Source organism: Periophthalmus magnuspinnatus, chromosome 1, assembly GCF_009829125.3.
Source record: "Periophthalmus magnuspinnatus isolate fPerMag1 chromosome 1, fPerMag1.2.pri, whole genome shotgun sequence".
NCBI lineage: Eukaryota > Metazoa > Chordata > Actinopteri > Gobiiformes > Gobiidae > Periophthalmus > Periophthalmus magnuspinnatus.
Window position 1 is genome coordinate 27,703,849 of NC_047126.1, and position 27,154 is coordinate 27,731,002.

The 27,154-nt window shown below is 39.1% G+C and overlaps 1 protein-coding gene across 7 annotated transcripts in view; it reads left to right on the top strand.

Moving 5' to 3' along the window:
• Window positions 1–26,966, top strand: part of sh3gl2a (SH3 domain containing GRB2 like 2a, endophilin A1) — a 61,938-nt gene extending 34,972 nt beyond the window's left edge. The window contains exons 2-12 of one of the 7 annotated variants that reach the window (XM_033970203.2): window positions 17,311–17,379; window positions 19,339–19,411; window positions 19,748–19,891; window positions 20,995–21,128; window positions 21,232–21,390; window positions 22,033–22,136; window positions 22,240–22,355; window positions 22,964–22,978; window positions 23,105–23,116; window positions 23,462–23,473; window positions 24,934–26,966. In XM_033970203.2, the coding sequence (XP_033826094.1) occupies window positions 17,311–17,379; window positions 19,339–19,411; window positions 19,748–19,891; window positions 20,995–21,128; window positions 21,232–21,390; window positions 22,033–22,136; window positions 22,240–22,355; window positions 22,964–22,978; window positions 23,105–23,116; window positions 23,462–23,473; window positions 24,934–25,130 (1,035 nt within the window). In that variant the 3' untranslated portion in view covers window positions 25,131–26,966. Of the gene's footprint in view, window positions 1–17,310; window positions 17,380–19,338; window positions 19,412–19,747; window positions 19,892–20,994; window positions 21,129–21,231; window positions 21,391–22,032; window positions 22,137–22,239; window positions 22,356–22,963; window positions 22,979–23,104; window positions 23,117–23,461; window positions 23,474–24,808; window positions 24,821–24,933 lie in introns of all 7 variants that reach the window. The other 6 variants (XM_055225550.1, XM_055225553.1, XM_055225560.1 and 3 more) reach the window with 6 other exon arrangements.
• The last annotated feature ends 188 nt before the right edge of the window (window positions 26,967–27,154 follow it).

Consider the following 27,154-nt stretch of genomic DNA (forward strand, 5'->3'; position numbering starts at 1 on the left):
ACTGCAGTTTCCTTGAGCCAAAATGATGTGTCATATCATTAAGGTTAGTGGGAGAATCATCTTTCTTCTAAGCTCTGTATGAAACTGATTATTTTTGTGGCAGAGAAAGCCATTTAAAAGGCAAATAGAAGCCTTAATCCTGTGCTATTGAAGCTTTTGAACAGAACGTAGATAATGACAGGAGCTGTGCCAACCAAACATTGAACAAACAACGCAGACGTGTCAGTTGAGAAATAAAAATAACTCAAAATACAAGTAACCTCAGGGAAAAGAAAAAAAAGATCTATAAGTAATGAAGATGTGAACTAGTGTTACAATATGAACATTTCAAACTCGATTTCAGTACTAGAGAATATACTCGATACTGATTTTGATACCACAATGATATTAAAAAATGCTCTTTATTTAGACAATAGGATGTTATAGTGTAGTGGTCCATGGGTGTATACTAGTCTGTGTCTTATACTTGTTCTGATGCAGCTTTTTAGATATTCAGGAAAAGTTCATTTCTGTCCTGTGAATGTTACTTTTTTAGTATCGATACCTTCTCAGATGAGTATCTAGTTTCGATACTAGTTTTAGTATCGATTAGTATCTGATTTTCTATACTTTTGCCAACCCAAATGTGGATTGAGTATGTGTGAACAGTTTACACGTTGTAGACTAGATCAGAGAGTCTTTGGCAGCGAGGGAAGTATTTTTAGTTCAGACGGAGTTGTTCTGTAGCAGTAGGTTGTCAGCTAGATTCTTGTTTCACACGTTAAATTGGCGTTATGTCCTTGGGCTTGAATAAAAGGTGATGTTACATATAGGGAAAGTGAGGTATCAGCTAAAGGATACTGTAGTGATAAAGTATAAACCATTTCCAGTCTTGTTGCTGTTAACCAATCTGTGACTTTTCACCTTTGCTTCAACCAATCATGGCCCCCGCCTGTGCGATCCCCACTGCAAGTGCAGAGCCGTTAGGAGCCTCACCCTCTCCCTCAGTGGCATTTGAAAGCACATTCAGTTTAATTGCTTGTCTCCATAGAGATGTTGTTGTCCTGCTAGGAATGTTCCATTGTATGACATTAAAGTTCACCATCTTGAATTTACCCAGTTACAGGTGTTTAAAATTATAAATGATACATGGCATCTTTTGTCTTTAAACGGGAGGTATTTTGTAAAATTTACTTTTTGAAGCTTTTGACCATGTTCCCTCATCAAAAACATGCCTGGACCCCTATTGGAATCCTTGTTACGGTTAGCAGTAAGATTCTGTCCAAAGCCCAGCCCACAAACCATGCTCCCACATGATAATTCTCCATAAATATACAAAAATAGGATGCAAAATAATATACTACAACTTCACAAACCTGGTTCAATGTGCAGTAGTTTCATTAGCGGGATGTACGCCAACTTGTGAACAACGCAATCAGAAATAAATCAGATTACTCCCATCTGATTAAATATCACAGCAATAATCTGTCTGCTTCTGAAGCTGAGTAAGGAGCAGGGTTTTAACGTGCCTAAACATAGCCACTCTCGTCACCCACTTCTCCTGTCAAATTGTCTCACTAATGGAATAATAAGTCCAAACACAATTTCCCTGGGACAATAAAGTCTTACCTTCACCTTGTTCAATCTTAATAAGATCAGTTTCGATCACTTATGTTCCTCCCAGCACTTTAACTGTTTCATTCTGCGCACTAAACAGTCTAATCTGCAGTCTAACAATCAGTTGGGTTCATGGTGCTTCACAACATTCTCGAAGCCTTATATTTAAAATTGAATTGTAGCACAGGTCAGAGTTCTAATGGTGGTATTTTCTGTTTAATCTGATGACCTGGTTTATAGTTTTTATCTCTGTAATTGCTGGATCTATCCACATGAAACAAAAACAGGAGCAAAGTTCAACATCTTCTGTCAGCCTTGATAAACAAAGAGAAAACACTTTTTTTCATAATAGCTTCAGTTGTGGCTAGCCAGTATGCTAATAGTTGTGAGGGGCCTGAATTATTATGCCTATTATGACTCAGGCACAGTTCACACTTAATGTAGCTCATTAAATCTAGCCAACAAACAGAAACTGTAAACAATAGGTGTGTTAGTTTCAGTGTGGTTTTCCTTATATCTACCTGAAGGTGTCCACCAGTAATCTGACCAGAACTGAAGAAGCGACTTGGATGAGCAGCAAAACGACTTCACTCCAACAGCTTTTTGTCCACTTGACAGATTTGAATTTATCTTTTACCACTTCGGTTCTATTATTCAACCCAAAGATCTGATTGTTGCCAGTTAAAACGACTTCAACCCATAAGATAAATGTATCCAAACGTATGATCTACAAATGTGGAACCTTAATATTAGTTTGGGATTTGCTACACCTAACCTGATATTTCTTCTAGAGCATGACAGACATATTACATCACACTACTGTCACATGAAATTAGCTTGTGCCCAATCCCACCACTCCTAGTATCACGTTTGCATCTATCCCTCCTCCACTTTTGTCTCCTCATCATCACGAAGCTCTCTGGCACGTCGCACCCATTTCCTCACGTACCAAGGTGCCAGCTGGTTCGCCCTCCCTTCCCGTGCATCGCCAGCGGTCCATAGCTCCACGCGTACATAAACATTCATCTCGCTATTACATAAGAGGTGTGCAGAGGATTACAAATCAGATTGAAACTACCATAGAGCGATATAAAGGTCAGGGAGGCAGCTATGGGAGACCAGTGGAGGGCGGCGGGGTGGGAGAGGTCCAGTCTGAGTGAGGGTGATACTGGTGGAGAAGTTGATATGCATTTGACTGATTCATGTATATTTTTCCAGTTATTACTTGGTTTGGGGGGGATATCCATCACAGGAAGTAGTGGTTAACTCTAAAACTGAATACCTCGAACTCTGGCACCAACTGTCATTAATTCCATCCAAAATTTACGCACAGTGTTATAATTTATGTTATTTGTCAATTCGTAACTATTATGGAATTTTCATCTAGAAAACCCAGGTACATCAATGCATTGTACTGTTGTTATGTTCAGTATGTTTAGTGAACACAAAAAAGCGAACTGCTGCCGTGGCCGATAGCCGATATTTGGTGATACCTATATTTCGCTTTTAAATCCATAGCAAGACCCACAGATTTATCTAAAGCTGAAGTAAAGATTGCACATTAATGTTTCACAAAAATAGAAAAACACTGGCACCCTTGCTACTCCACTATAAATAAAGCTAATTTTTTGCAAGATGGACACTGCGGGAGTTTTTCTGTTTTTGATCTTGACGAGCTTTACACGCCCTCTCCAACGCACGTTATGTAAAAATAATAACAAACTGTATTTATCTGGGATATGAAATTATTTGTTACATATAAACATACAGCCATAGAGCACTCTTTTCCATTTTCACTCAGCCTGGACACAGAATGGGGCAGTGCCAAAGAAAGATCCGTGAATATCAATATCAGCCAATATAGTATCGATATCGGCCCATACGATACTGGAATCAATATATCGCCCGTCACTAATTATTAGCTGTTAATTTCACGGCTTGGTCTTTTGAGCCTTTTACTTGTAATCACTGTGTAAAACAAATTGTTATTTTTGGGTGACCCTTTACTGAGAGATTCCTTATCTTAATTATCATAAAGGTACACTATGTAACCTTTTCTGGTGATTCATAATCCAGAATCATTAGGAAAATTATTTTAAAAAATACAACCAACAAGTCCATATTTATTGCAGTTCTAACTTGATTTCCAGTCCTCTTTTTGTCTATATTTTTGGCTGGCTGTTGATGGATTGTGCAGTTCATTAGATTTTACCTCTGACAATGAGAATTTCATCAACTTCCTGATTTTAAATTGAAATTGACATTGTTCTCACTGAACTGTAGAGGTGACAGGGTGTGACCTCTGCAACTCTAATTGGATTGCGGAGTGTGGATGTTCCACGAGTGCACCAAAGCCAGCTCAGGTCACTCTGTCTGGTCATCCTCAGAAATCATTACATGTCAGCCGGGGTCAAAGGGCACGAGTCACAACTGTCCTTTTGAGTTTGGGTATTACAGTCAGTAAAGTGAGCACAATGATGCACGAAGAATTTGACAATGACGTGAGGAGTCAAGAAGTCAGTGTAAGATCTTTGGGGCATTGTTACATAACGCGTTTAAATGCTGAGTAACTCCCTGTGACACTGACAGAAGATTGGTCTTTGTTATTCTTTGGGGCAATACTAAAGTCTAAACCATAGACTGTATAAAAACGTGGATTTAGGAAGTGTGACGTCACCCATAGCTTTCGACTCAAGCCAAATGAAGCTCTTCGGGGCTAGCAGTTATAGTTCAGAGTTCCATATTTAGAAATCCAAGCCCGTGTATCATAGCAACCGAAGAGCCAATCAGGAGCGAGCATGTTGAAGGTAACCTGATTTAGCAGGGGGTCAATCATCCTGTTGCTAACGCTAGCGGGAGCAACCTCGGTGAAAGAGGGAAGCTCATTGGTCTGTTAATAATGTTCATGTCTTGTTTTATGAGTAAAATAGTGAAATAACAGTATGAACATTTTAAGACCAAAATGACAAATCTGACAGGAGCAGTTACAGAGAGAGCGGCGATGGTTTCTCAATATAAAGTGAGTTGGAGCCAGAGTCGAAGGAGCCGAAATGCACCCATCTCCTATTTGCAATGCAGCAGCTAGTGGGTTAGCGATTGTATGACCCCAGATACTCAAATACAAATAGAATGAAGCTTATAAAAAATATGAAATTTAATCACAATAACACTTTTATGCCTACTGCTACTGCATGTCTACTACAGCATTTTCAAACTACAGGTGGGACAAGTGGCACTTTTCTGGACACTCAAAGAAGCTTTTTATAATGGAGTTGAGAGCCACTGTTTTAGAAAGTAAAATATTCTTTGAAAGTCAGATTTGTTAAGTATTTATGACTTATTCATTGCCACTGTCCCTGATGGTGAATGAACAGGTTTTTACCTCCACCGGGCTTGGTCCCTCCTCCTGCTGTTGTCTCTCTCTCTCTCTCTCTTCTCCTAATAGCTTCACTAATCACTCCTGTTATTTTTAATCTTCCTCCTCCTCTTCCAGCGCAGCGTATTTAAAGCTGGGCCTTGGTGTGCCCGGCCCGGGATTAGAACAGAGAGCTAGCGGTCGGAGGGGGAGGGCCAGCTAGCTTCCCTGTCTGTCTCACATTGGGCGCCATGTGACTTACGCGACAGCCAACCGTATGTGTCATCAATGGAGACACATCAGATTGTGCTGTATGTTGTAGAATGTGATGAAAAAAGCTACACTGAGGAACATTATAAACATTATAAACAACAGTTAAAGTATGTTTAAGAGCAGTGTTGTCTGGCTGGCCATTTCAAAATATGGTCAGGATTTGTGGAATATTTATGACTCCAGGCCTGTCTGAATAATTTATTGAAATGGGTTTTCTATTAATATTTTTGCCAAGTGGTCCACGACATATTTGTATTAAGACCTGACAATATGCCTTATGTTTTATGTTTTACAAGTAATGCCAGTCTTTGTCATCACAACATAAAAACAATTCTATTAGTTAAAGGTCCTATATTACACACAATTGACCCTTGTGAGCTTTAAGCCGTGTTATAATGCTGTTACCTCATCAAAAACATACCTGGAGTTGTGTTCTTTAATCCTGCATTAGTCTATCTACATCTGTAAAGCTCAAAATGCTCTGTTCCACTTTGTGATGTCATGAAGTTGTAGTTTTCAAGTTAACAACTACATTTTACCTTTTGTTCAGTAGAGATTGCCAGTTGGTTGATTGCCAATCCTCAGGGCAGAGATTATCCAAATGATTCTTGTGAAGGTGTTTGGAGTTTAAAAACACAGTGGAGCACTTCCTGTATTACCTCATGACATCACAAGGTGGAAGTGTTTTCTGTTTAGGAGAAGAACTCAGCCTAAATACGCAGGATTAGTGTGTTAAACATGTGAATGAAACAAAACACAACTTGCGGTATATTTTTGATGAGGAAACCGCATTAAAACATAGATCAAAACGCTGCGTAATGTAGGCCCTTTAAAGGTGTAACTTTACTGCTGAGTGGCACCTGGAATATTCCACAGTATGGCATTATTGTGTGTTTATTTACAGGAGTTTTTATTGTTCAAAAATACCTTGAAAAATGTGCAATCTTACTGTAGGGGTCTTACTGTGGGCTCACCTCTCCATCTCCATCTGTAACTTGACCTGCTATCAATTTTAATGCCATACCCTGGAACATGCCTCAGAAACCAATGACATCAAGTTACATAATGCTCCTTTAAAATGGCAATTGATTTATTTGCTGTTACGTTCAAATACAGTTGATTTTTTACATTTATCACCCAGACATGTTGATATTTATACCTTTTATATCTTACCTGCTCATCAACCAGAGGATTACAGATTCAAATCTCCAACAAACTAACTACTATTGTTGTCTTTAAGTGCCTGGAACAGGAAGAACATCTGACGTAATCTCTGTGCCACTAGTTCACCGTGGTAACCCTGACTGAGAGAGGGGGATAATCTATTGTTACATCCACACATACCACCAGCAGCGCACACGGAAACACCTTCAACGCCGGACCAGTGCTTAGCGGATATGATGAGGGACAATCGATCCAGCCCACTTGTTTAATCCTTGACTTGTGCAGAGCTTTGTGTGTCAGTGTGTGTCCCGGGACGTCTCCTGCTCAGGTGTTTTAAGGCTATTATCTCGCAGAGGCGTTAAAGCTTTCGTTTAAAAGCCCATTCTGGTCTGCCTCATTAATCTGTACAGGACCAGTTTAGCACAGGACATAGTATCAGTCTGCAGTGGAGGAGCATATTTAGACCAGAACCACAGCACATGTGGAACGCTTTTGTTTGGGGAAATAATGGAGTACGGCAGGAGTACAGGGGGTTATTGGGAAAGCTTGAAATGTAGTGGAGCTTTTTTGTAATGCAATAAGATCTGAGCTGTAGAAGGTTGATTATGTAACTTGTGTGACGCGTGGGTTTCAGGTATAAGGATTTGGGATGGTACTGGTCCTGTGTTTTTATCCCAATAACATCATTCAGATCTAAATATTATATCCCATGGTTTTAATCATAATGATGCTCTTTCTTTAAAGTGCACTTGACAGATTATATTTTTCCAGTTACAACTTGGTTTGGTGGAATAGTACTCGAGGAAAATCATAATTTTACATCAGTGAAGTGGCAGTTTGTGAAAAAAGTAGAAAACAAAAGTAAAAAAATATAGGAAGTAGTGGTGAGTTGTAAAGCAGAATCCCTTTACCTCTCATCTATGGTCATCAACCTCATCCAAAATGCAAATTACAATTTATGCACAAGGAAGGCAATTTTCTGAAAGTTTAAATGTTGATTTAAGAAAATAAAGGTGTTGTCTTTTTTTCATTTGTCACATAATAAATCATTTTAGTTGCTAGGTAACATATCTCTACATATTTCCAATCTGCCACCCGTGTCCAACCATGACGTAAAATTATAACCTTCTCCAAAATTACAAAACTAGAAAAGACTCGGCAAGATTTTTAGTAAAATCTTAAAGATGTTAACTATGTTTTAGAGAAATGTCTGGGCTAACCGTTTAGTCGATTAATCAAACCTTTATTTAACCAGGAAAACTAGTGAGATTTAGGATCTCTTTTTCAGGGGAGCCCTGGTGCCTGTTGTACATGTTTTAGTGGTATTGGAAACCTATGCAGGCACAGGGAGAACATGCAAACTCTTTTTATCCAGAGTTAAAGGATTTATATGGGTGAACAGCAGAAAGGAAAAAGTACGGCGTGAGTAAGCTGATGATTTGGGAGTTAATCTTTTCATTTACATATAAATACACCGTTTCTAAAGAAACAGAAACTTTGAACTGAACACAAATAAAAGCTGCACAAATGGATGATGACTAATTCCTCTGCATTATTTACAGAGCTTTGTTTCACAAACAAAGCCCAAATCAAAGCACGACTGCAGTTTTTGGGCAGTGTGCTCCTAAAAGTGCCATGTGGTGAGTGACATGTGAGAGTGACAGACAGCAGCTGCACACTGCACAGATCGAGCAGCTCTGACCCAATGCTCTCGGCTCTGAATAATAATTATGTGTATTACTTTTGGCAAAGTCTGTTATCTTTTGTGTCTAGGAGAGTTGATTTCTAGCATGTTATAATGTTGTTCCCTCATCAAAAACATGTCTGATGAGGTTTTAGATGTCATCCATGCATGTTGGAGTAATTTAGCGATCTCTCTTGGGCCCTATCTGAACCCTGTCCAAGGCTCAGCTCACAATCATCACCCATGCTCCAGCTAAGTATACAAAGCAAGATATGAGCAATATGCTACAACTTCATAAATCTGAGATTTATTAGTGGAATGCACAAAACTGAAACTGACACATTTAATACGTTGTTTTCAACTTTCATTGTGGCTTGAATGAAATGCATCCTGAGAAAGTGTCACTTTCACAGTGCCTTGTAATATTATAATGCTGTGCAGATTGTTACCAAGCCTGGAGTCCCCATGCTAAGTTATGCAACGCCCCTCTTCTCCCCGTAGGACAGAACAGAAGAGCGTAGAGAACAATGACGTTGCACATTGTAACATCACAATCTACGTCACTGCAGTCTTTTTTGTCTCTTCCTCCCTGTTACGATCACTTACTCACCTTGTGCTGTCCTTTCCCCAGTGTAGGAGAGGGGGAAGGGAGGGTGAGGGGGAAGGGAGGGTGAGGGGGAAGGAGGGGGGGGATTATAACAGCAGATGAGATGGTGGCTTCAGGCACACAATGACAGATTTATTCTTCCTATACAAACTATAGGCTATTCCATTTACTCCGCTGTGAGTTGTGAAAAGCACTTATTAACTCAGCGTGGTTAATAATTAGGATGCTCAGAACTCATAATGTAAGTGAGGAATAACTATGGACCACTGCAGACTGTTTAAAATTAACTTAAAGTTTTTAAGACTGTAAAAATCTGGTACAACGCCTTTTGACAGTTCTACTACCGTACTCTAACACATAGCTGGACCCTGGTGGCTGGACAACATTATAAATCTGCCTGATAAACAGTGTGGATAATACTAGTAGCTACGATACCCCTTGCTGGTTATTACTGTCACTAAGGGCAGAAATGCTGAATGTGGAAACTCCTTTGGTCCCTCTAGTGTAAGATGATGATTGAGAAAGTGGTGTCTGACTCCACTTCACATGCAGTAAATCACACACACACACACACACACACACACACACACACACACACACACACACACAGTCATCCATCATGTGCCGTGCTCGGAGATGGTGACAGTCCTCCCCAGTGATCCTCAGTGTGAGACAGCCTTATCGGGGCCTGCCTGCTGGCTCTTTGGATCTGCACATGCAAGCTGCGGACTGTGATTTTTAGCGTTTAATGACTTTTCCTAATCTTAAGAACACACCTGGATATTGCATATTTTTGGATGAATAGCTCTTTTTAATACGTTTAATATATGGGCACCACTTTGTAATAACTACATCTTAATTGACCTTAATAAAGCGTGAACAAAGACTCAATTCATAATGAACATAATGAATTGAGACTGATTCACAAGCAAATTCATAAGCAAAGGATGTGAACAGATTGATTTGTTCTTGATCGAAAGCCAAAAGTTATGAAAAATGGACAGGTGGATACTACTACTATTTCTACAGGGCTCCTACTCCTACTACTATTACTGCTACTACCTCTACTAGGCTGCTACTACTACTACTACTGCATATTTGTTGTTGATCTTGAGCCAAATAAAATGAAAAATGGACAGTTGGATGGTTTGACTCAGCTGTGCGTCTGTCTGCCAACTGTTTATGTACATGTTGATTATGGATGTACAGTACTTCTCCATATTTGGTGTTCATTTTTTAACCGTCGTCTTTATCCATGTCATATATTTCATTTGTCATGACTATAACTGCACTAAGTAGTCCACTTGCACTGCTATGTGTTATGACGATGTAGCTCCTGAATTTTTAATGCTCGGTAAGATTCAGATGTGAGGTTGTGCGGTCCAAAAAGAGCTATTTTTAGCCTGGATGCGGCAGTACCACTCCGGGGGTTCTGTTTGGCTCCATTTGTGGCTTATACGCTTTTCTTTAATGATTCACCAGCCTGGTTTGGTGTGATTGCAGTACTGTATATCTAACAAACAGTTAGATATGCAAATTTAATTAGGTTAAGAATACTTTAAAAAATCTGTTGTGTAAAATATAATCTTAAAAGTGTAGATTGTTTGTTTGATTATTAGTTGCTTAAATGAAGTTAAAAATGTTTCTGTAATCGTGTAACAAAGGCCTTTTTACTGTCCATATGTCTACATCATTTTGGCAGGTCATTTATTTTGGCGCGATCTGTGAAGTTCTATTACCAATACTACAAGTACTGCTACTACTATTCTACCACTACTACTAAAACTAGAAGGCTACTACTACAACTACTACTACTAGAACTACAAGATCTACTACTACTACTATTACTATTACTACTATTAGGCTGCTTTTACTAAGCTACTATTACAGCTACTACTTCTACTAGATTACTACTCCTACTAGGCTACTACTACTATTACTGCTACTACCACTGCTACTACTAGACTACTACTACTTCTAATACTAGATTACTACTACTTCTACTAGTCTGCTGTTACTGCTACTACTATTGTGGCAGCTACTACTACTAGGCTGCCACTACTACTCTTCTACTAAGCTGCTACATCTAGTACTACTGTTGCTGCTGCTGCTGCTACTACTACTACCACCACTATTACTACTATTACTTCTACGACTACTACTACTATGCTATTTATATATTTAATGTGATGCTGCACTATAGATACCGTGGTTATACTAAAGACTTATACAAGAAACTATCTTTTTTTTTTTATCTTGATTTTGATTTGATTTGCATTTTGACCTTTGTGTTGTAAAAATTTAATTTTCTCATTGTGGGTCAAATACAGGTTTTATCTTATCACTTCTACTTTGACCATGACCACAGTTTAAATACTGGAGTATGTATTAAAATGTCAGGCCAGCCTATTAAAACAAAAAAAAGTATATAAAAGTATCCAGTTATGTTTTCAGTGCAGTTTTCTTTCAAGTCTCACCACTGCACTGTGTTTTTAAGGTACAACGAGTAGAATCTAAAATGTGTCTCACAAAATAAAAGTATCCAGTCTCTCTTGTATTTGAATGTGACCGCTGGTACCTCGCCGCTTATTACTTCTAGTCTGTTTCACAAACGTGCAGCTGTGTGGCCCTGAATGTGCCACTTTAGTCTGAATGCTCTGCCCCTCGGAGCATTTCCCCTTTTGAGAGTGCACTTCCTGTTCTTTGCTTTCACTCAAGATGACGAGAGCCTCTTCTGTATTGGACACTTCCTTAATACCTAACTTCCTCCGTGTCTACTTCCCACTGCGTCCTCCTCACTTGTTTCTCATTTGTGCGTTCTAACAGTGCAGACGTTAGTGAGAATCATTACACGAGCTGGTTACGGAGCACAAGACATTACGAGTGTCAGATAACCCACAAAAGGCGACAAGTAAAACGTCATTCTCGTCTTCGAGTTTAAGAAATCGGCTCAGAAGGCTCATTAAAAAGTGTGGGGACAGAATGTGAAACAGACGAGTGATGGAGGGAAGATGGATGTGTGGAACATTGTATTAGATCTGTGGAGTGAGCTGTGATTGTCAGCTCGGGAAATGTACTGTTTTGTATCCATGGGTTTCAGAATGATGAAAAATTAGGACCGTTGCCATAGCGCTTAACAATTTAAAATAAAACATCTTATCTTTTGAAAGGTGAAAAGTCCTCAAAATGGATATCTTGACACTGGTCTGTACACACATTGTTAATTTGTTCAGTAGGTTGCCAGATTTTCAATTTATTTCAGAGTTTTATTTATTTATTATGTTGTTATCATTGGATTTGTTCTTCAATGCTAAAGCTAATGTGGACTCTGTGGACTTGGTGAAATATAAGTACAAGTTGAATCACATTAAATCATTATTAGGACTAACGATGGACCTAATAGCGATTATTTCTTTCTTCTTGCAAAATTGTTTGGACATTAGATTGCAAAGGGAAGATGAAAAATGTGTATGTTTGCCATAGCAATTATCAACTCTATATTTTTTGAATGGTCAAAACTCCTCAAAATAACAGCTTTTACAGGTCCTTTATTACACTAAATTGACTCTTGTGAGATTTAAGCCATGTCAGAATGTTGTGACCTCATCAAAAACAGACCTGGAGTTGTGTTTCGTTTCATTCACACATTTTAGTAACAAACAATTTTGAGTAACACTTTATTATTAGTCTGTCTACATCTTCAAAGCTCAAAATGCTCCGTTTCACCTTGTGATGTCATGTAGTGGTAGTTTTCAAGTTAACAGCTCCTTTTATCTTTGGCAATTCCAGGGCTAAAGTTATTCAAATCTCTACTGAACAAATGATTCTAGTGAAGGTGTGTGGCGTTTAAAAACACAGTGGGGCACTTCCTGTATTATCACATGATGACATCACAAGGTGTTTCTGTTTGAAGAACTCAGTTTAAATATGCAGAATCTGTGTGTTAAACATGTGTGAATGAAACAAAACACAACTCCCTCCAGGTCTGTTTGTGATGAGGGAACAACATTATAATAGATCAGAAAACGGCGTAATATGTGCTCTTTAATATTTGCTCTGAGTCATAACACAGGAGGACCTGGAATGACACTTATTTACACAAATATTTCAATCGGTGGTTTCAGCCTGAATTATTATTCATGTCTTATTTTCCAACAGTGTCCAATGCAGAAGAGGCTCTTGTAAAAAAGTTTTTAATACAAAGTTTTGGTACAACTTGATACAGCAGTTGACCTTTTCAAAACAAGTGGGAAACCGCTCAATAACATTTCCATGAACACATTCAAATCCTGCGGTATAATGGCAATCACTGTGAGGAAGCGATGTCAGGTCCCCCCTGTTTTTATAGTGTGGCGGTCCTTGGTTAGAGTGTTATTTCAAGTCTAATTGCATTTCTGTGGCTGGCAGGCACACACACACACACACACACACACACGTACACACAATCTATCAATGGCTTTGCTATTTCAGAGTTGTGCAGCTCGATTTCTTGGTATCCACTAAGTGTTAATGATGTCCTGGTATCACGTTGGCTTCTAGTCTTTGATCGTGGGTTCTGACAAGGATGGAGAGCCAGACCAAAGAGCTGAGAGAACAGGAAGTTGTTACACGTGCTCTGAGCAGGTTCTCGTTTCCATGGCGACCAGCATCAGGGGAGGCGGAGATGTTGTGGTTGTTGTACAGGTGAAGGTAATGACATGGAAGACACACAGTATGCAGTACAAGATTCAAGAAGATTCAAGTAAACCTCACAAATGAGTTTTACTTTCAATCCATTGCCCATAAAACACCATGTTGTGTGTTGTGTACTGAAAAATGTAAATGTACTTTTCCAGCTGTCACCACATTTAAACCATAGCATGTCTTAGCCACATTTATGACATTCTTGGTGCTTCCTTCAAAAAATGTGTCAACAAAATTATAGGATTAATATAATGAAATATATATTTCTTTTAGCTATGTTTTTGTGCCATCATTCCTGTTGTTGTGTCCTTTAGCAAGACACTTCCGTTAGTGTGATGGTGACCAATGCGACTGTAATAAGAACAGCACTGTGTAGAAATCATAGAGTGTAGAATAGAAGTGGACTAAGGGAGGTGTGACATCACCTACTTGTGTTTGGTCGCAACCAAAATCTGCAACCAGGCATCATATTTAGAAAATCAAGTGCGAAACTAAAGAGCCAATCAGGAGCAAGGCTGTTGAAGGTACACGCCCCTTCCCTTAGTTTTAGCAACAGACTGACTGGCAGCCTTGTTGCTAACGCGAGCGACCTTGGCAAAATTAGGCCTCGGATTGGTCTCTTTTAAATGTTAATTTCTTAATTTAGTGTTAAAATTGTGAAATGAAAACCCAGGTAGAGGTTAATACGAATATCTTAAGTTGTCATGGGGCCTGCATTATCTGTCCTTCTGTGCTCTCTCCCCCTCCCCTACCTGTCTGCTTGGAGCTGGGCGGAGCTCCTCCCGCACGCACCTGGACCGCATCAGCGCAATTACCTCCACCTGCTGCCGAGTATTTGAGGGCTCGGCAGAAGACACTCAGAGCCAGACCGTCCGCGTGTCAACGTGAATGCTCCAGCTTAGTTTTTGCATTTTTGTTACCGGTCAGCCTGTTACTCATTGGAGTTTTGCCACCTTCCAGATTCCTGCTCTCGCTCGTTCCTGCTCCTGCCTCTGCGCTCCAGCTCCGATACAGTCCACCCCTCTGCCACACACATACTTATTTTGACCTCAAGAGCAGCTTATTCCACATATTCATGGGAAAAATTGTGTATAGAACCTTTAAGTTTACACCACATGCATGTTTTTTCATTCATTTGTAGTTTACATGCTCTATCCTCCAAAGTCACGCCCATAACGTAGACGATTCTTCCCAGCTAAAAATGTTGTACTGTTCCTTTAAGAGCATACAGCGTTCCTGCTTTCCATAGCTGTCAGAATATTAATCTTCGGAAGTGGGATCAGGAAAGACTCTGCTGGTATATGACTCAGAGCAGCAATCCTCAGGACCTCTTACACTGCACAAGTAGCGGTCTCCGGCTTAGCGCTGGTATAAAGCCTGCCGCTCTCTCCCTGTCAGACATGTTCTTTATTCTACACTTGTATGTCCTGTGATATTTCCCCTTGCAGAGATGTGGATCCTGGGTGAATTCTTAAACCATTGTGACATTGCTTAAAAAAACACCCTCCTCCTCTGCCTTTGGCAACTGTCTGACCTTATTGTGTCAAACTGCTGCCCCCTCTAGGCTCATAGTTGCATTGCAGGGTAGAGCTAGAAATATTCTCTTATAACGGAACAGAGATGAGGGCTCCAGGATGTACTAAAATACAATAAACTATCAATTGATCACAATGGCTGCAATTATTTTGATAGTAGAATATCTGTCTTGAAAATTCTTGTTGCACCTGTAGCTTGTATCTGTATAAATATTTTTTGAAATGCATGGGATTCCTGTATTAGTTTATCAGTTCTTATTTCAGTCTGTTCTCACATGTAACTGTGTCTGGAGATGTTTACAATGTGCACAATAATTAAATCAAAACAGAAGCTAAACCAAGACCAGCCCAAGTGTAATTAAACTTATTAAGGAAAATCATAAATAAAATCTGCCTTTTTGTCCATTTTACTTTCAAAAAACAGTGAAATGTGCTGTTGATATATTTATTTTCCTTATTGATTATTAGGTCTGCCATTTTTGCAGTATCAATAATGTATCAATCATTTTTATATTTCATTTTTTCAATATATTGTGCAGTTTTTCCATCAGACATGTTTCCAGAGCAGGGGTGTCGTCATGACGACAGGCTGGTTGTTGGCTCTTCTTCTTGGGGCAGGACGACCACTGCCCATCACCAGCAGACAGAGCTGTAGTAGTGTGTCTGTGTGAACCTGGAGTTTGACATTGTCATTTGAAATGGTCTGGAGCCAGAAGAGCCAGAAGAGCCAGAGGAGCAGGAGACTGCCTCCAACCAAACGCTCTACAACAGATGGAGAGTCCTCAGTGCAGAATCAACAGAAGGCAAAGATGTTGTGCATGTTAAAAAGCAACGGACAAAAATATAACTGTAGAATCTTATCTGTAATATTTCATTTCAAAAGTACTGATTGTTTGCAAGATTTAGAACTTATAAAAAATATCCATCCATCCATTTTCTTCAGGGGCCCGGTCCCAGGTCTAAGCAGGGACTGCTGCCAGACTCTGGTGGGACCCCAAGGCCATGAGTTTTTATAACATGTTGATGAAGAAAAATTACATACAATTTAAATCAATGTCAAAACATAATAAAATAAAATATATTAATATTATCCTGCATTTGAGGCTTAAGTGTTCAGAAAAGCACTTCACCTCCCCCCATCTCGACCCGCACCACTGCACTTATTTGTGATTTCTCAATATCCAACACTATAGCCCTACTGTACATTTACATTTTAACCCAAATAATATAGACACATCTTTATGTTTGCATATTATAAATAACTGCGTTTACTGAAGCAGAGAGCTAACTGAAGTGTGTCTGACCTTTCTATACATAAGGCCGGTATGTCACTGCAGTCTGAATCACTCTCTGTATGAATGAATAATTAAAAAGCCAAGCAACATGTCCACTAAATCAGGTAGATAGGGTGGAAGAGCGTTCATGACCAGGGTAACTCTAGTCTCCGGTCGATACAGTATAATAACATCTGTCCTGTGCAGTAAGACAGTGGATTTATCTTGAGATGTAGCAGATATTTGCATTTGGTACACATGGTTTATTCATTAAAAACTAGCTACTTCTTTCTAAGGCAAATGTGTGCCTTTAAATTGCCCTTGGGGAAAAAATATATAAAAAATAATTATATAAATAGTGAGGAATCATGGGGTGATGGAGGACAATGTGCTCAAACTGGGCAAACACATTAGCTCTGTCATAAAGTCCAGCGTCTTTTTGAGTTGAGGCTCCTTGTTAAAGTAAAGCTCTACCTTTCACAGGTGGATTTTGAAAAACAACCCACGCATTTGTAACGTCGTGTCTGTATTATTCTAATTCTTTGTCTGTGGGGCTGGACCAGGACTCTCTGTGGTGTTTACAGAATGTCCAGATCTCTGCAGTTCGTCAAAAACTAAAAGACGCTGTGCTGTGCAACCTGCAGTGGCTCCTATTTCATACTTACATACTCCCTCTGCCTGTCAAATCCTTTAACAGTTTAAGACGAGACTGAAAACTTCACCGCTTCTCCTTTGCATTTAACAGTAGCTAGACAGGATATCTTTGTGTTTTATGGTTTGTTGTTTTTGTTTTTTACATTTCTCACTTTTTTGCGTGGCACTTTTGGTAGCTGAGGTTGTACAGATGTTGTTATTTAGCCTTAACTCATGACTTGGCTATAGCTGGCCTTTTTCATGGCTTATTCCTTTATTTTAAACTAGTTCTCTTGGTATTAGACCTGGACTAGTTCCGTTTTGAGCAGGTTTAGATCTGCTGACATTCTGAAAGCAAAATATTTTCTTGCATGGAAAGATGTGCTGTGGAAATGTTAAGAGCTGCTGGCCTTACGTATGCTTATTCAGGAACATTTTGATTTGCAATACGGTGCTTACATTTTGATTTTCAATTCTGATACATGTGTTTCTATTTGTCTTTGCAGAAAGTGAGTGAGAAAGTGGGTGGTGCTGAAGGGACGAAGCTCGATGTGGACTTCACTGAAATGGAAAAGGTAAGAAATGCTACAAATAAGCTACATTCAAATGGCAATAAGATAGAATGTACAAATTGTCTACTTTTATGTACAATCATCATAGATACATGCAAGTCGAAACCAAGTTCAATTTGTCCATGTTAAAGAGCCCATAAAAAGCTATCTGATCTATGTTATAATGCTATTTCTTCATCAAAAACAGACCTGGAGCTGTGTTTTCTTTCATTCACATATGTTTAACACACAAATCCTGCACACATAGGCGTTCTTCTCTCAAACTGAAAACACTCAGCCCCACCTTGTGATGTCATGTGGTAAAACAGGAAGTGCTCCAATGTGTTTTTAAACTCCATACACCTTCACTTGAATCATTTGGATAATTTCAGTCCTGGAATTTCCAATCTATACTGAACAAAAGGTAAAAAGTAGCTGTTAACTTGAAAAATACCACTACATGACATCACAAGGTGGAACAGAACTAATAATAGAGAGTTCCTCAAACACATATGAATGAAACAAAACACAACTTTGCTTATGATTTTGAAGCGGTAACAACATTCTAGCATGACTTGAACCTCACATTTGTCAGTTTTGCGTAATATAGGACCTTTAATTGATTATTGCATTTCATTGTTTGTGTCTATTACATTTTAGTTTCATGTCCTATTTTAGAGACTTCCAGGCTTGTTACCTCTGTTTTTGCTTGTGTACTTGTCAAGATTAGAACATTTCTACCATATTGTTATGTTGTTCCCTCCATCAAAAACACGCCTGAAGAGGTTTTAGATCATCCATACATGTTTGAGTATTTTAGTGATCTCTCCTGTGCTCTATTCAAACCCTCCTTACGTTTAGCTGTAAGATTCTGCGTTATACTCAGCCCACAAGCCTGTCTCACCCATGCTCCGACACGACAAGTCTCCATAAATACACAAAAACTGTACACACATTGACAAACCTGATGTGATGTGTTATTAGTTGGATGCACGCTGATTATGTGCTCTCAAGGGGTAGTGACTTATCGCAGGGAGCAAAGGGATGGGAGACTCAGAGCATCAAAAATGAACAACAATGGCAATAAAAGAAGAACATAGAACATAGGTATTTCACTGTAAGTAAGACATTCGTGCAGTCCTAATAGCTGTTTTTAGCCGGTCACATGGTTCATGCGTGATGTCAGATGAGTAACATATTGCGCTCTTTCACAGTGTGGGCAGTGACACGTCGGGCTGTGGGCTTGTACAGGATATGAGTGTAATCTGGTTGTATCACGTGGACCACTGTGTTACACATCTGAGTTCATTTCACACTGCACAAATACTGGACATTTACCAGCAAATAGACTAAATACACAACCAGTCAAAAGTTTGGATAATGTTTTGGGGTTTTTTTCCTTTATGTTTACCCCTTTCTTAATTTTATATACTCTATCTCACCTTAGTAACATCTAGTTCTTTGAGGGGCTTCAGTAAACCTGTAAAATGCATTACAAGTGTAAAGTATTGTTATATCAAATATATGATGCAAGATGTATGGAGTTATGTAGCAAATCAAGTTAAATAGCAATCAATATTTTTTATATTTTGTATTCAAATCCTCAAAGTAGCCAAACCTTCTCTTGATTAAATCTCCTGAAAAGATTTTCACTTCACAGCTTTGTCTTGTCAGGGTCAAGAAATGACAAAATTGCAAATTAGAATTTAAAGCAAAGGGTGACTATTTTTACTATTATTATTTTTTGCTTTGCTACATATGTGTCCATTGATAGTTTTGATACCTTCAGTGAGAATCTACAATCACAGAAATGAATGAAAATGTGTCCAAACTTTTGCCTGGTTGGACATTGCACTGTCACTTTCTTTTCTTCTTTGTGGGATTCATGTGAGTGTGTCCTTTATGACCACATTCTGCACTTAGACGCCTTCCCTTTCTTCTCATTACTAAAGCCTTTGTATTTTTTTACAATGTCCTGAACAGAGAGTGGATGTTACATCTAGGGCAGTGTTGGACATCATGACCAAGACTACTGAGTATCTGCAGCCCAATCCAGGTAACACATGTGATAAATAAATCACTGTCTAAAGATTTCAAATAAATTAGTCACACACAAAATGAATAAAAATAGATAAATCAAATATAACAGTTAGCTTGTGACTGTAATATTATGAGTGAGAGGCTTTAACAGCACAAATCAGCTCACCTGTTGTAGTTCCAACTAAGTCAGCTCTTTCTGGTCAGATTGTGTTGAAATAAAGCTCAGATTAAAGTCTAACAAAGCCTCAGACAGAGCAGTGCTACAGTTAGCATCACACACCCAGGGGATATTGATGACATCAGCTGCAAAGTATCAATTGCTGTATATGTGCTGACCTGTGAATCCTGACAGCCACAAGAGCCAAGATGAGCATGATGAACTCCATGTCACGTATGCGCGGTCAGGAGAAGGGCCCGGGATACACACAGACAGAGGCCATCCTGGGAGAGTCCATGCAGAAGTTTGGACGTGAGCTGGGAGACGATTCCAGCTTTGGTGAGCGCAACAAACAGCAAACTATGAACAAAACATGAATAGAGCTTTAACTGGTTTTAAATATTGCTTGATTTACTACTAGAATTGCCACGATACTAAAACTTCATACTTTATTGAAGAAATGGACACTATACTTAATATCAATTTTGATACTTTGATACGCTTTCTTTAGACAATAGCCTGCAGTTTTCAAATGTAGTATTTTGTAGTCTTTTATGTTACCACGCAGCCTTATATCTGTGTAATCCCTCAGTTGTCTGTGTTCCATAGTAGTCCATGGGTGTATACTAGTCTATGTGTCTTATACTTGTTCTGATACCGCTCAAGATCATTCTAAAGTTATTCAGGAAAGGTATATTTCTGTCCTGTGAATGTGACTTTTTTAATATCGATACCTGCTAAAAAAAAATAAGTATAAAGTTTCTATACTAGTTTTAGTATCGATTACAATAATGCATACTGCTATTAATTATATGACCTTTTTAAAAATAATTCAAAAAGTTTAGTCTATTATTTGATGCTATAAGTTGTCTATTCTTCAACTTACAACAGTGATTTTATTTGACTGAAAATGGGACTAAACACCTAATCTCCTCCTACAACCACAGTTCAAATACTGCTGCTAAACTGGGCAGTACTTGGAGGACTAAAGAAAAGTGTGAGGGAAGAGGGGTGTGGTCTGGAGGTATAAGGAATAATGTGATTGGTCTAGACTCACGACTCACGACTCACGAGGTGCAGTTCTGGCCCGGTGGCTGCTAGTATTCAGAAAAATTCAAAGTAACGAGAGGCTCAGACCACACGCCGCTCCGGATTCTTTCTGTTGGAAGTTTATTTTTGAGTGTCAAAACTCAACTCAACACTGGAGTCACAGCTGTAATCTGAAACACCTGTCTGTAATTAGGGCAGTCATGTGTGATGTCACTATGTACTTAAAATTGCCACTGGACACGCACACATTTTTATGTTTTTCACCAGAAAGCAGCAAATGTACCGAGTTTGCACTAAAATGACCAAGAAAAGCACTAGGAACAATAGGCAATGCACTGAAAACACCATAAACACTCTCCACTTTAATGATGTGTGGTTGTTTGTGGGACCAGGCCAGGCGCTGATTGAAGCCGGGGAGGCCATGCGTGAGCTGGCCGAGGTCAAGGATGCTCTGGACATGGAGGTAAAGCAGAACTTCATCGATCCAATGCAGAACCTCCATGAAAAGGACCTTAAAGAAATACAGGTAGGGATTTCTGCAGAGCTCAGTCACATGAGCCTTACACGCGCTGATATTTCAAAGCAAATGTCACACGTATATATTTTAATTATCACTGCTCCTCTTATAGCACCACCTGAAGAAGATGGAGGGCCGTCGCCTGGATTTTGATTACAAGAAGAAGCGCCAGGGCAAAGTGACGGAGGACGAGATTAAAGCTGCTCTGGAGAAGTTTGACGACTCCAAGGAGATCGCTGAGCAGAGCATGTTTAACCTCCTGGAAAGTGATGTAAGTAGAGCAGCCGATCAGGATTGTTTTGAGGTTTGGTTTCTTCCACTAAAGGCAACATGGTGGCAGAATGGTTGGTATTCTGTGGCACTTAAATAAAGCTTCATAAAATATAGAATTACTGGCAGTTTAAGAGACTAAACTGTTTTATGATCACAAAAAATATAAAAATAAAGTTTTACTGTTCTATTAAAGGGGCCGTACATTATCGTTTTCATGTAATACAGTAAAAATGAGTCTGGTCCTAGTACAAAGGTATTGTAAAAATAGCTCTTAAGGTCAAAATTAGAGCGCTGCCTGCATCTAAATATAAAGCGTTATCATCATCCGTAAAGCAGGATGTAATACTGATACCCCCCTCGTATGATAGTTATTAGTGTTGGGAAGCAAACTTAGAAACTCAATGTGGTGAATAATTTGGATGCATTAGGAAAGTACAAAATAACTTTGGACTCTGTTAAAAAGATGAAAAATGTTCAATTTAAAGATGAAGAAATCAGGTACAGCTGCTCTAATCCATTTCAGCCTACTAATATAAAATATCTATCAATCAATTTCATGCAGACCACACTCAAACCTTTAATAGATTGTAATGTCCCATCTGTGATTTGAACCCACAGCCTGTTTGCTCTATGTGCACAGATTGAGCAGGTGAGCCAGCTGGCAGCTCTGGTCCACGCTCAGGTGCAGTACCACAGTCGTGCAGCTGAGATCCTCCAACAGCTGCAGAGCAAGATGGATGAAAGGTACACTTTTGTAACATCTTCTAATCACACGTGTCGTTATGTGACCTACAGTATCCTTGTGGTCATGTGACCTACAGTGGTTTACTTATGTCTGTCTCTGCAGGATAAGAGACACTTCTAATAAACCACGCAAAGAATTTGTGCCCAAACCTCGCACCTCTCTGGATCTAGTCATTAGTGAGAACCACAATGGAGGCATCGGTGGTGCTCGCTCTCCAGGTGAGCTACTTTTTCTCAAAAATATCTTATTACTGCCATTATTACAATTATTACTTTGGAAATTCTTCAATAAATTCCATTAAATTCTCAAATCATACCTGTTCTTAAAAAAGCTCAAAGCCTCCAGAATTCACTCACTGAGCTGCAGAGGCTGCACTAGCACAGATTAATGATTGGCTGCATGTGCTGGGGTTTAGGTAGTGACCAATCAGATCAGAGAGTGACCTTTAAGGTTTAGACCAACTGGATTTCAGCATTGAAACTGGCAACACAAATGAGAGACTCATGTGAGGCTCATTCTGCTTTCTGATTGGATGATCATGTTGAGAACCAAAACAATCAATTATAACAACTTTCCATCATGTACAAAGTTCTTGTAATTAAGAATAAATCAGCTATATTTGGCCTGAAAACGTATCAAGGGTCATGTTCATGAAATTCAAACTCAAAGTCTTGCATACTGTCTCTGTTAAGCATTTGAAAAAATGTAAAAAAAATGTATTTATTTTTTTAGTAAGAACATTAATGTTATTGTTGATAATTGGAAGACCAAACTAATGACCAAACTCTTCATCTCTCTCCTGTCCTCTATCCTGTTGCTTTTGCAGGTGCCAGGTCTCCAGGTGAGATGGGTCACACACATTCGTCTGTCCTGTTTCTCCATTCAACATCCATTCCATGAATAATCACTCATCTTAACTGACCTCTCCTACCCTCTCCCCCATCCCCATGTTCTTTGGTCTTTGCAGCAAGGTCCCCAGGTGAGCCTAAGTGAATCCGGAAACATTGTGTATCTTCTGTCCATCACCATTCTTCCATAACATCTTATATGTTTGGACTGGCCATTTCTCCCTAACAGAAAAAGCAAAGTGCGGTGGCTGTCTGTGGAGGAAATGATTACACACAGAGATGACAGCAGAAGCATTTGCTGTTTCTGTTTTGTTGTATTTGTCTAACATTGATTTTTCTTCACTAAATCCCCATTTCATTTCTCCGCCTATTTATATTCATCATCGTGTGGTTTGGTTTTTCCATCAGTCCCCTAACAGAAGTGCTGAGAATGTGCCCATATGACTAATGTGTTGTTTCTCCTCTCCCCTTTGCAGCAAGATCCCCAGGTGAGCTAGAGTGACACAGGCCGAGATGCCACGTCTCGATCACTCTATTTACTTCTATTTAATCAACTGTGGTGAAAGTGTCTGATTTTGCAGTGCCGTTTGCAATGCATTTTCAACCCAGTCTTTGAGATGAGTTGTACAGTATGTACTTCTCTAATGGGCATGGATACTCTCCATGCGTTACTGTGGATTGATGGATTTCAGATTCTACCACATGGGGGACGAGAGCCAGATTTTCCTATTGATTAAACTGTACTTTTCCATGAAATATTCAAAAGGTAAATTTACATATGCTCAGTGGTGGGATGTAATGAAGTAAAAGCAATAAAGTACTGTACTTAAATAAAATGTTTAGGTGTCTATACTTACTTAAGCACACTTTAAAATGGGTACGTTTTACTTTTACTTCACTACATCTGAGAGAAGGTATCTGTACTTTCTACTCCACTACATTTTCGAAAAGGACTGAAAAGTAAAAGTATTTTTTATTATTGTCTGAGACCTGCTGAAAAGGCTGGGGGCGTATTTTTAACACGTTCATAGTTTGAACAAACAAAAATATAAAAACAAGTAAATGAATAAAAACAGCTAGATTAAAAAACTTGATTCCACTGTTTCTATTAAACAAATTATTCAGCACAAATCTTTATCAAAATCAGCTTCATTTGACCTCAAAATCTGCATGAAATACTTTTACTTTTTACTCTTTAAGTACATTTTTAAAGGAATACTTTAATACTTTTACTTAAGTAGATTTTTTCATGTGCCACTTTTACTTGAGTATTTTTTGCTCGAGAATCTGTACTTTTACTTAAGTAACACATTTCAGTACTTCTTCCACCACTGCATATGCTCAGTCTGTTCATTTCTATTAGTGACATTAACTCAAGACCTTTACATTACAACTCAAATCAGCATTTTAACTGTATTCATTTTAGCTCCTCCCTCATCTGTTTTAATTATCATTGGCCAAAAGAATGATGTCATCTGAAACCCAGGAATCACACTCTGACCTGCTTGGTTGACTCTACAAGGACAGACTGCTGTGTGTCACCAAAGCACGAGGGTCAAATTAACTGGTTTGTATTGGGTTTTGGAAGGACAGCACTAAAGTGAGTCCTACCTGCCGTACAAGAGGTCACCAGTTCACCGAGAGCCCTATCCGCTATTGCACATACACAGGTCCATTTTGAGACTGGGTTGAAAAACTCCTACCTAACAGTTTTGTCCTTTTTTCCGTCTTGTTTCGCCGTTTGCTTAAGTCTGCTTTTGCTCAATGATATCTTTTGTCTCTCTTTTTTTGTACCTTATGCGTCTGTCCCTTCCCCATTGTAGCACGGTCACCAGGTGAGCTTCTCCTTGGCTTAACTGTGAACTCATTCTGCATGCAAAGTACAATAGAACAACCCTATCTTCCTTTGTTTAAAAACTGACAAAAAAAATCCTGATTTCTCGTACAGCTCCGATGGACCAACCGTGCTGTCGCGCCCTCTACGACTTCGACCCGGAGAACGAGGGCGAGCTAGGCTTCAAAGAGGGCGACATCATCACTCTGACCAACAAGATCGACGAGAACTGGCTAGAAGGCATGCTGCACGGTAACTCCGGCTTCTTCCCCAACAACTACGTGGACGTCCTGGTGCCTCTGCCCAACTAAAGATGGTGGCTCCTCGCATCTCCGCTCTCCTGTGTTACCCCACTCACCTTCTTACCGTAACATTCCTTTCAAACTCCCGTAACTCCTCTTTAGAAGGAGGCTCAACCTGCAGCTAAGCCAGATGAGAAAAAGGAGACGAAAAACAAAAAGCAATTGATCTGTAAATCTTTTTTTCAATCAAGAAAAATTTGTTGTTGTTGCTTAACCCCATGGTCTACAGGACTGGTTTCTATAGTCTCTCATAAGCTTCTGTCTGGGTTTCATGAGTTTATCGATCGCACTGTACTTTGTGGAAAACCTTTTAGCTGACTTCTCTCACACGCGAACGCACCAGTATATGTGTTTCTCTGATCGCATAAGCATGAGATTTCGTTTTCATGGTTTCACTTAACGGCAGACTTCACTCCTTTCCTTTCAACCATAGAAATACTTGTAAATACCAAAGTTACTTGCAAAAATCTGCGATGTCAGTGAGCCTTCCGTTCTCAATGAACTTGCGGTTTTGATGGTCTTCTATTGACAGGGGTGTAATCGAAAAATAATATTGTACTACATATCTGAGCCAGTGATTCGTGAAGTGGTTTGCAACAAATTAAAAGTTTTATCCAAGTAATGGTGCAAGTTTAAGCAATTTAAAAATACCTGTATGTGATGATGATCATAATAATAATAATAATAATAATAATAGGATATTTTGGCGCTACCTGCCGCAATCCCCTCTAGCCAGGTTAGCATTTTGTAGCTTAGCTGTTATTAAGAAATTAGATGTAGCCTGCAATGGCAAATGACGGGAACAAGAGTGGAAATGTTTTACAAATTAATGATGCAATTTACTCTTAAACAGTTTATTTTTTTTAAGCTGCTGTTCACCTGTTATGTGTTCAAATCTGCACTCGTGAGCAGTATCGTGTGGGATGATGTAATGAGGTCTATTGTTGCGGCCATACGGTCCTGAGATGCAAATAGTTTTTAAAATGAGAAGAATGTTGAACACCCCTCACTAGCATTAAAAAAAGCCAACTGTTTCATGATTTAAAGTGATATTATAGCATCTTAAAGTCAGCTGGCTCTAGGAGTGGACTTTTTTTTCTCTCATTATGCATTTCTATAGCTTTTCGAGGACCGCATGACGGCAGCAATGGCAGCCTCCGTTTGATCTCTGTGCATTATTTACTGCTAAAAAATGGCATTGCAAGTCTATGCTTCAGCGTCATGTGACAATGTTGAGTGTATCGGGGTCTGGCTGTTTGTATGGGATTGCATAGTGTTACTTCTTACAGTATATATGCAGAAAACCTCTAGCGATGAGGTCAATAGGCTCAGTCTACTACTAACACCAACAATAAACGCTGGTAGGACATCCATCGGCCATAGTTTTCGCTGGAAGCACAACTCGAAGCAGAGGTAATAATATCAGTAAGGTCAAAGGTTATGTTTTTTATGAAGCGGTACAATCCTTTCCGTTTTTTCCTCATTTACTTTTTTTTAAACAATTGTGTGTATCTTTGCCCTCAATGAGGACTGTACAGCTTTTCTGTGGTTTTGTTTTCACCTTGTGTGTATAGTCGCGCATCTACCGTAACGTATCTTATTTTTCTAAGTGTTACATATGAGTATTCACATATTAGATGTATATATAGACAGTATATTATCCAGAAGCAATGTGAAAGGAGGGGTCTCTGTGCTGCACATGATCGTCTTTGAGTTGTTTTGTTTATGTTTTGGGTTTTGTTGAATTCTTGCACTGGTTTTATCAGACTGTATGCTTGATGTAAAGAATCAAATGTGATAAGTCAATGTAATTTATTCAAATAAATATCAGGAAATGGTTCTAAATATAGAAATCCTTTGGTATTTTCTTTTGGGCAGATTAGTGGATTTGTGGTTACATAAGCCAGTATAGTGAAGTGAATTGTGTTTAATGGATTGTAGTAGCATATGCTAGTAAAAGGTCTGCTTCATAAACTACTTCTTTCAGAGATGACCACAACAACATACCTGTCAAGTAAATATGGGTTAGTCTT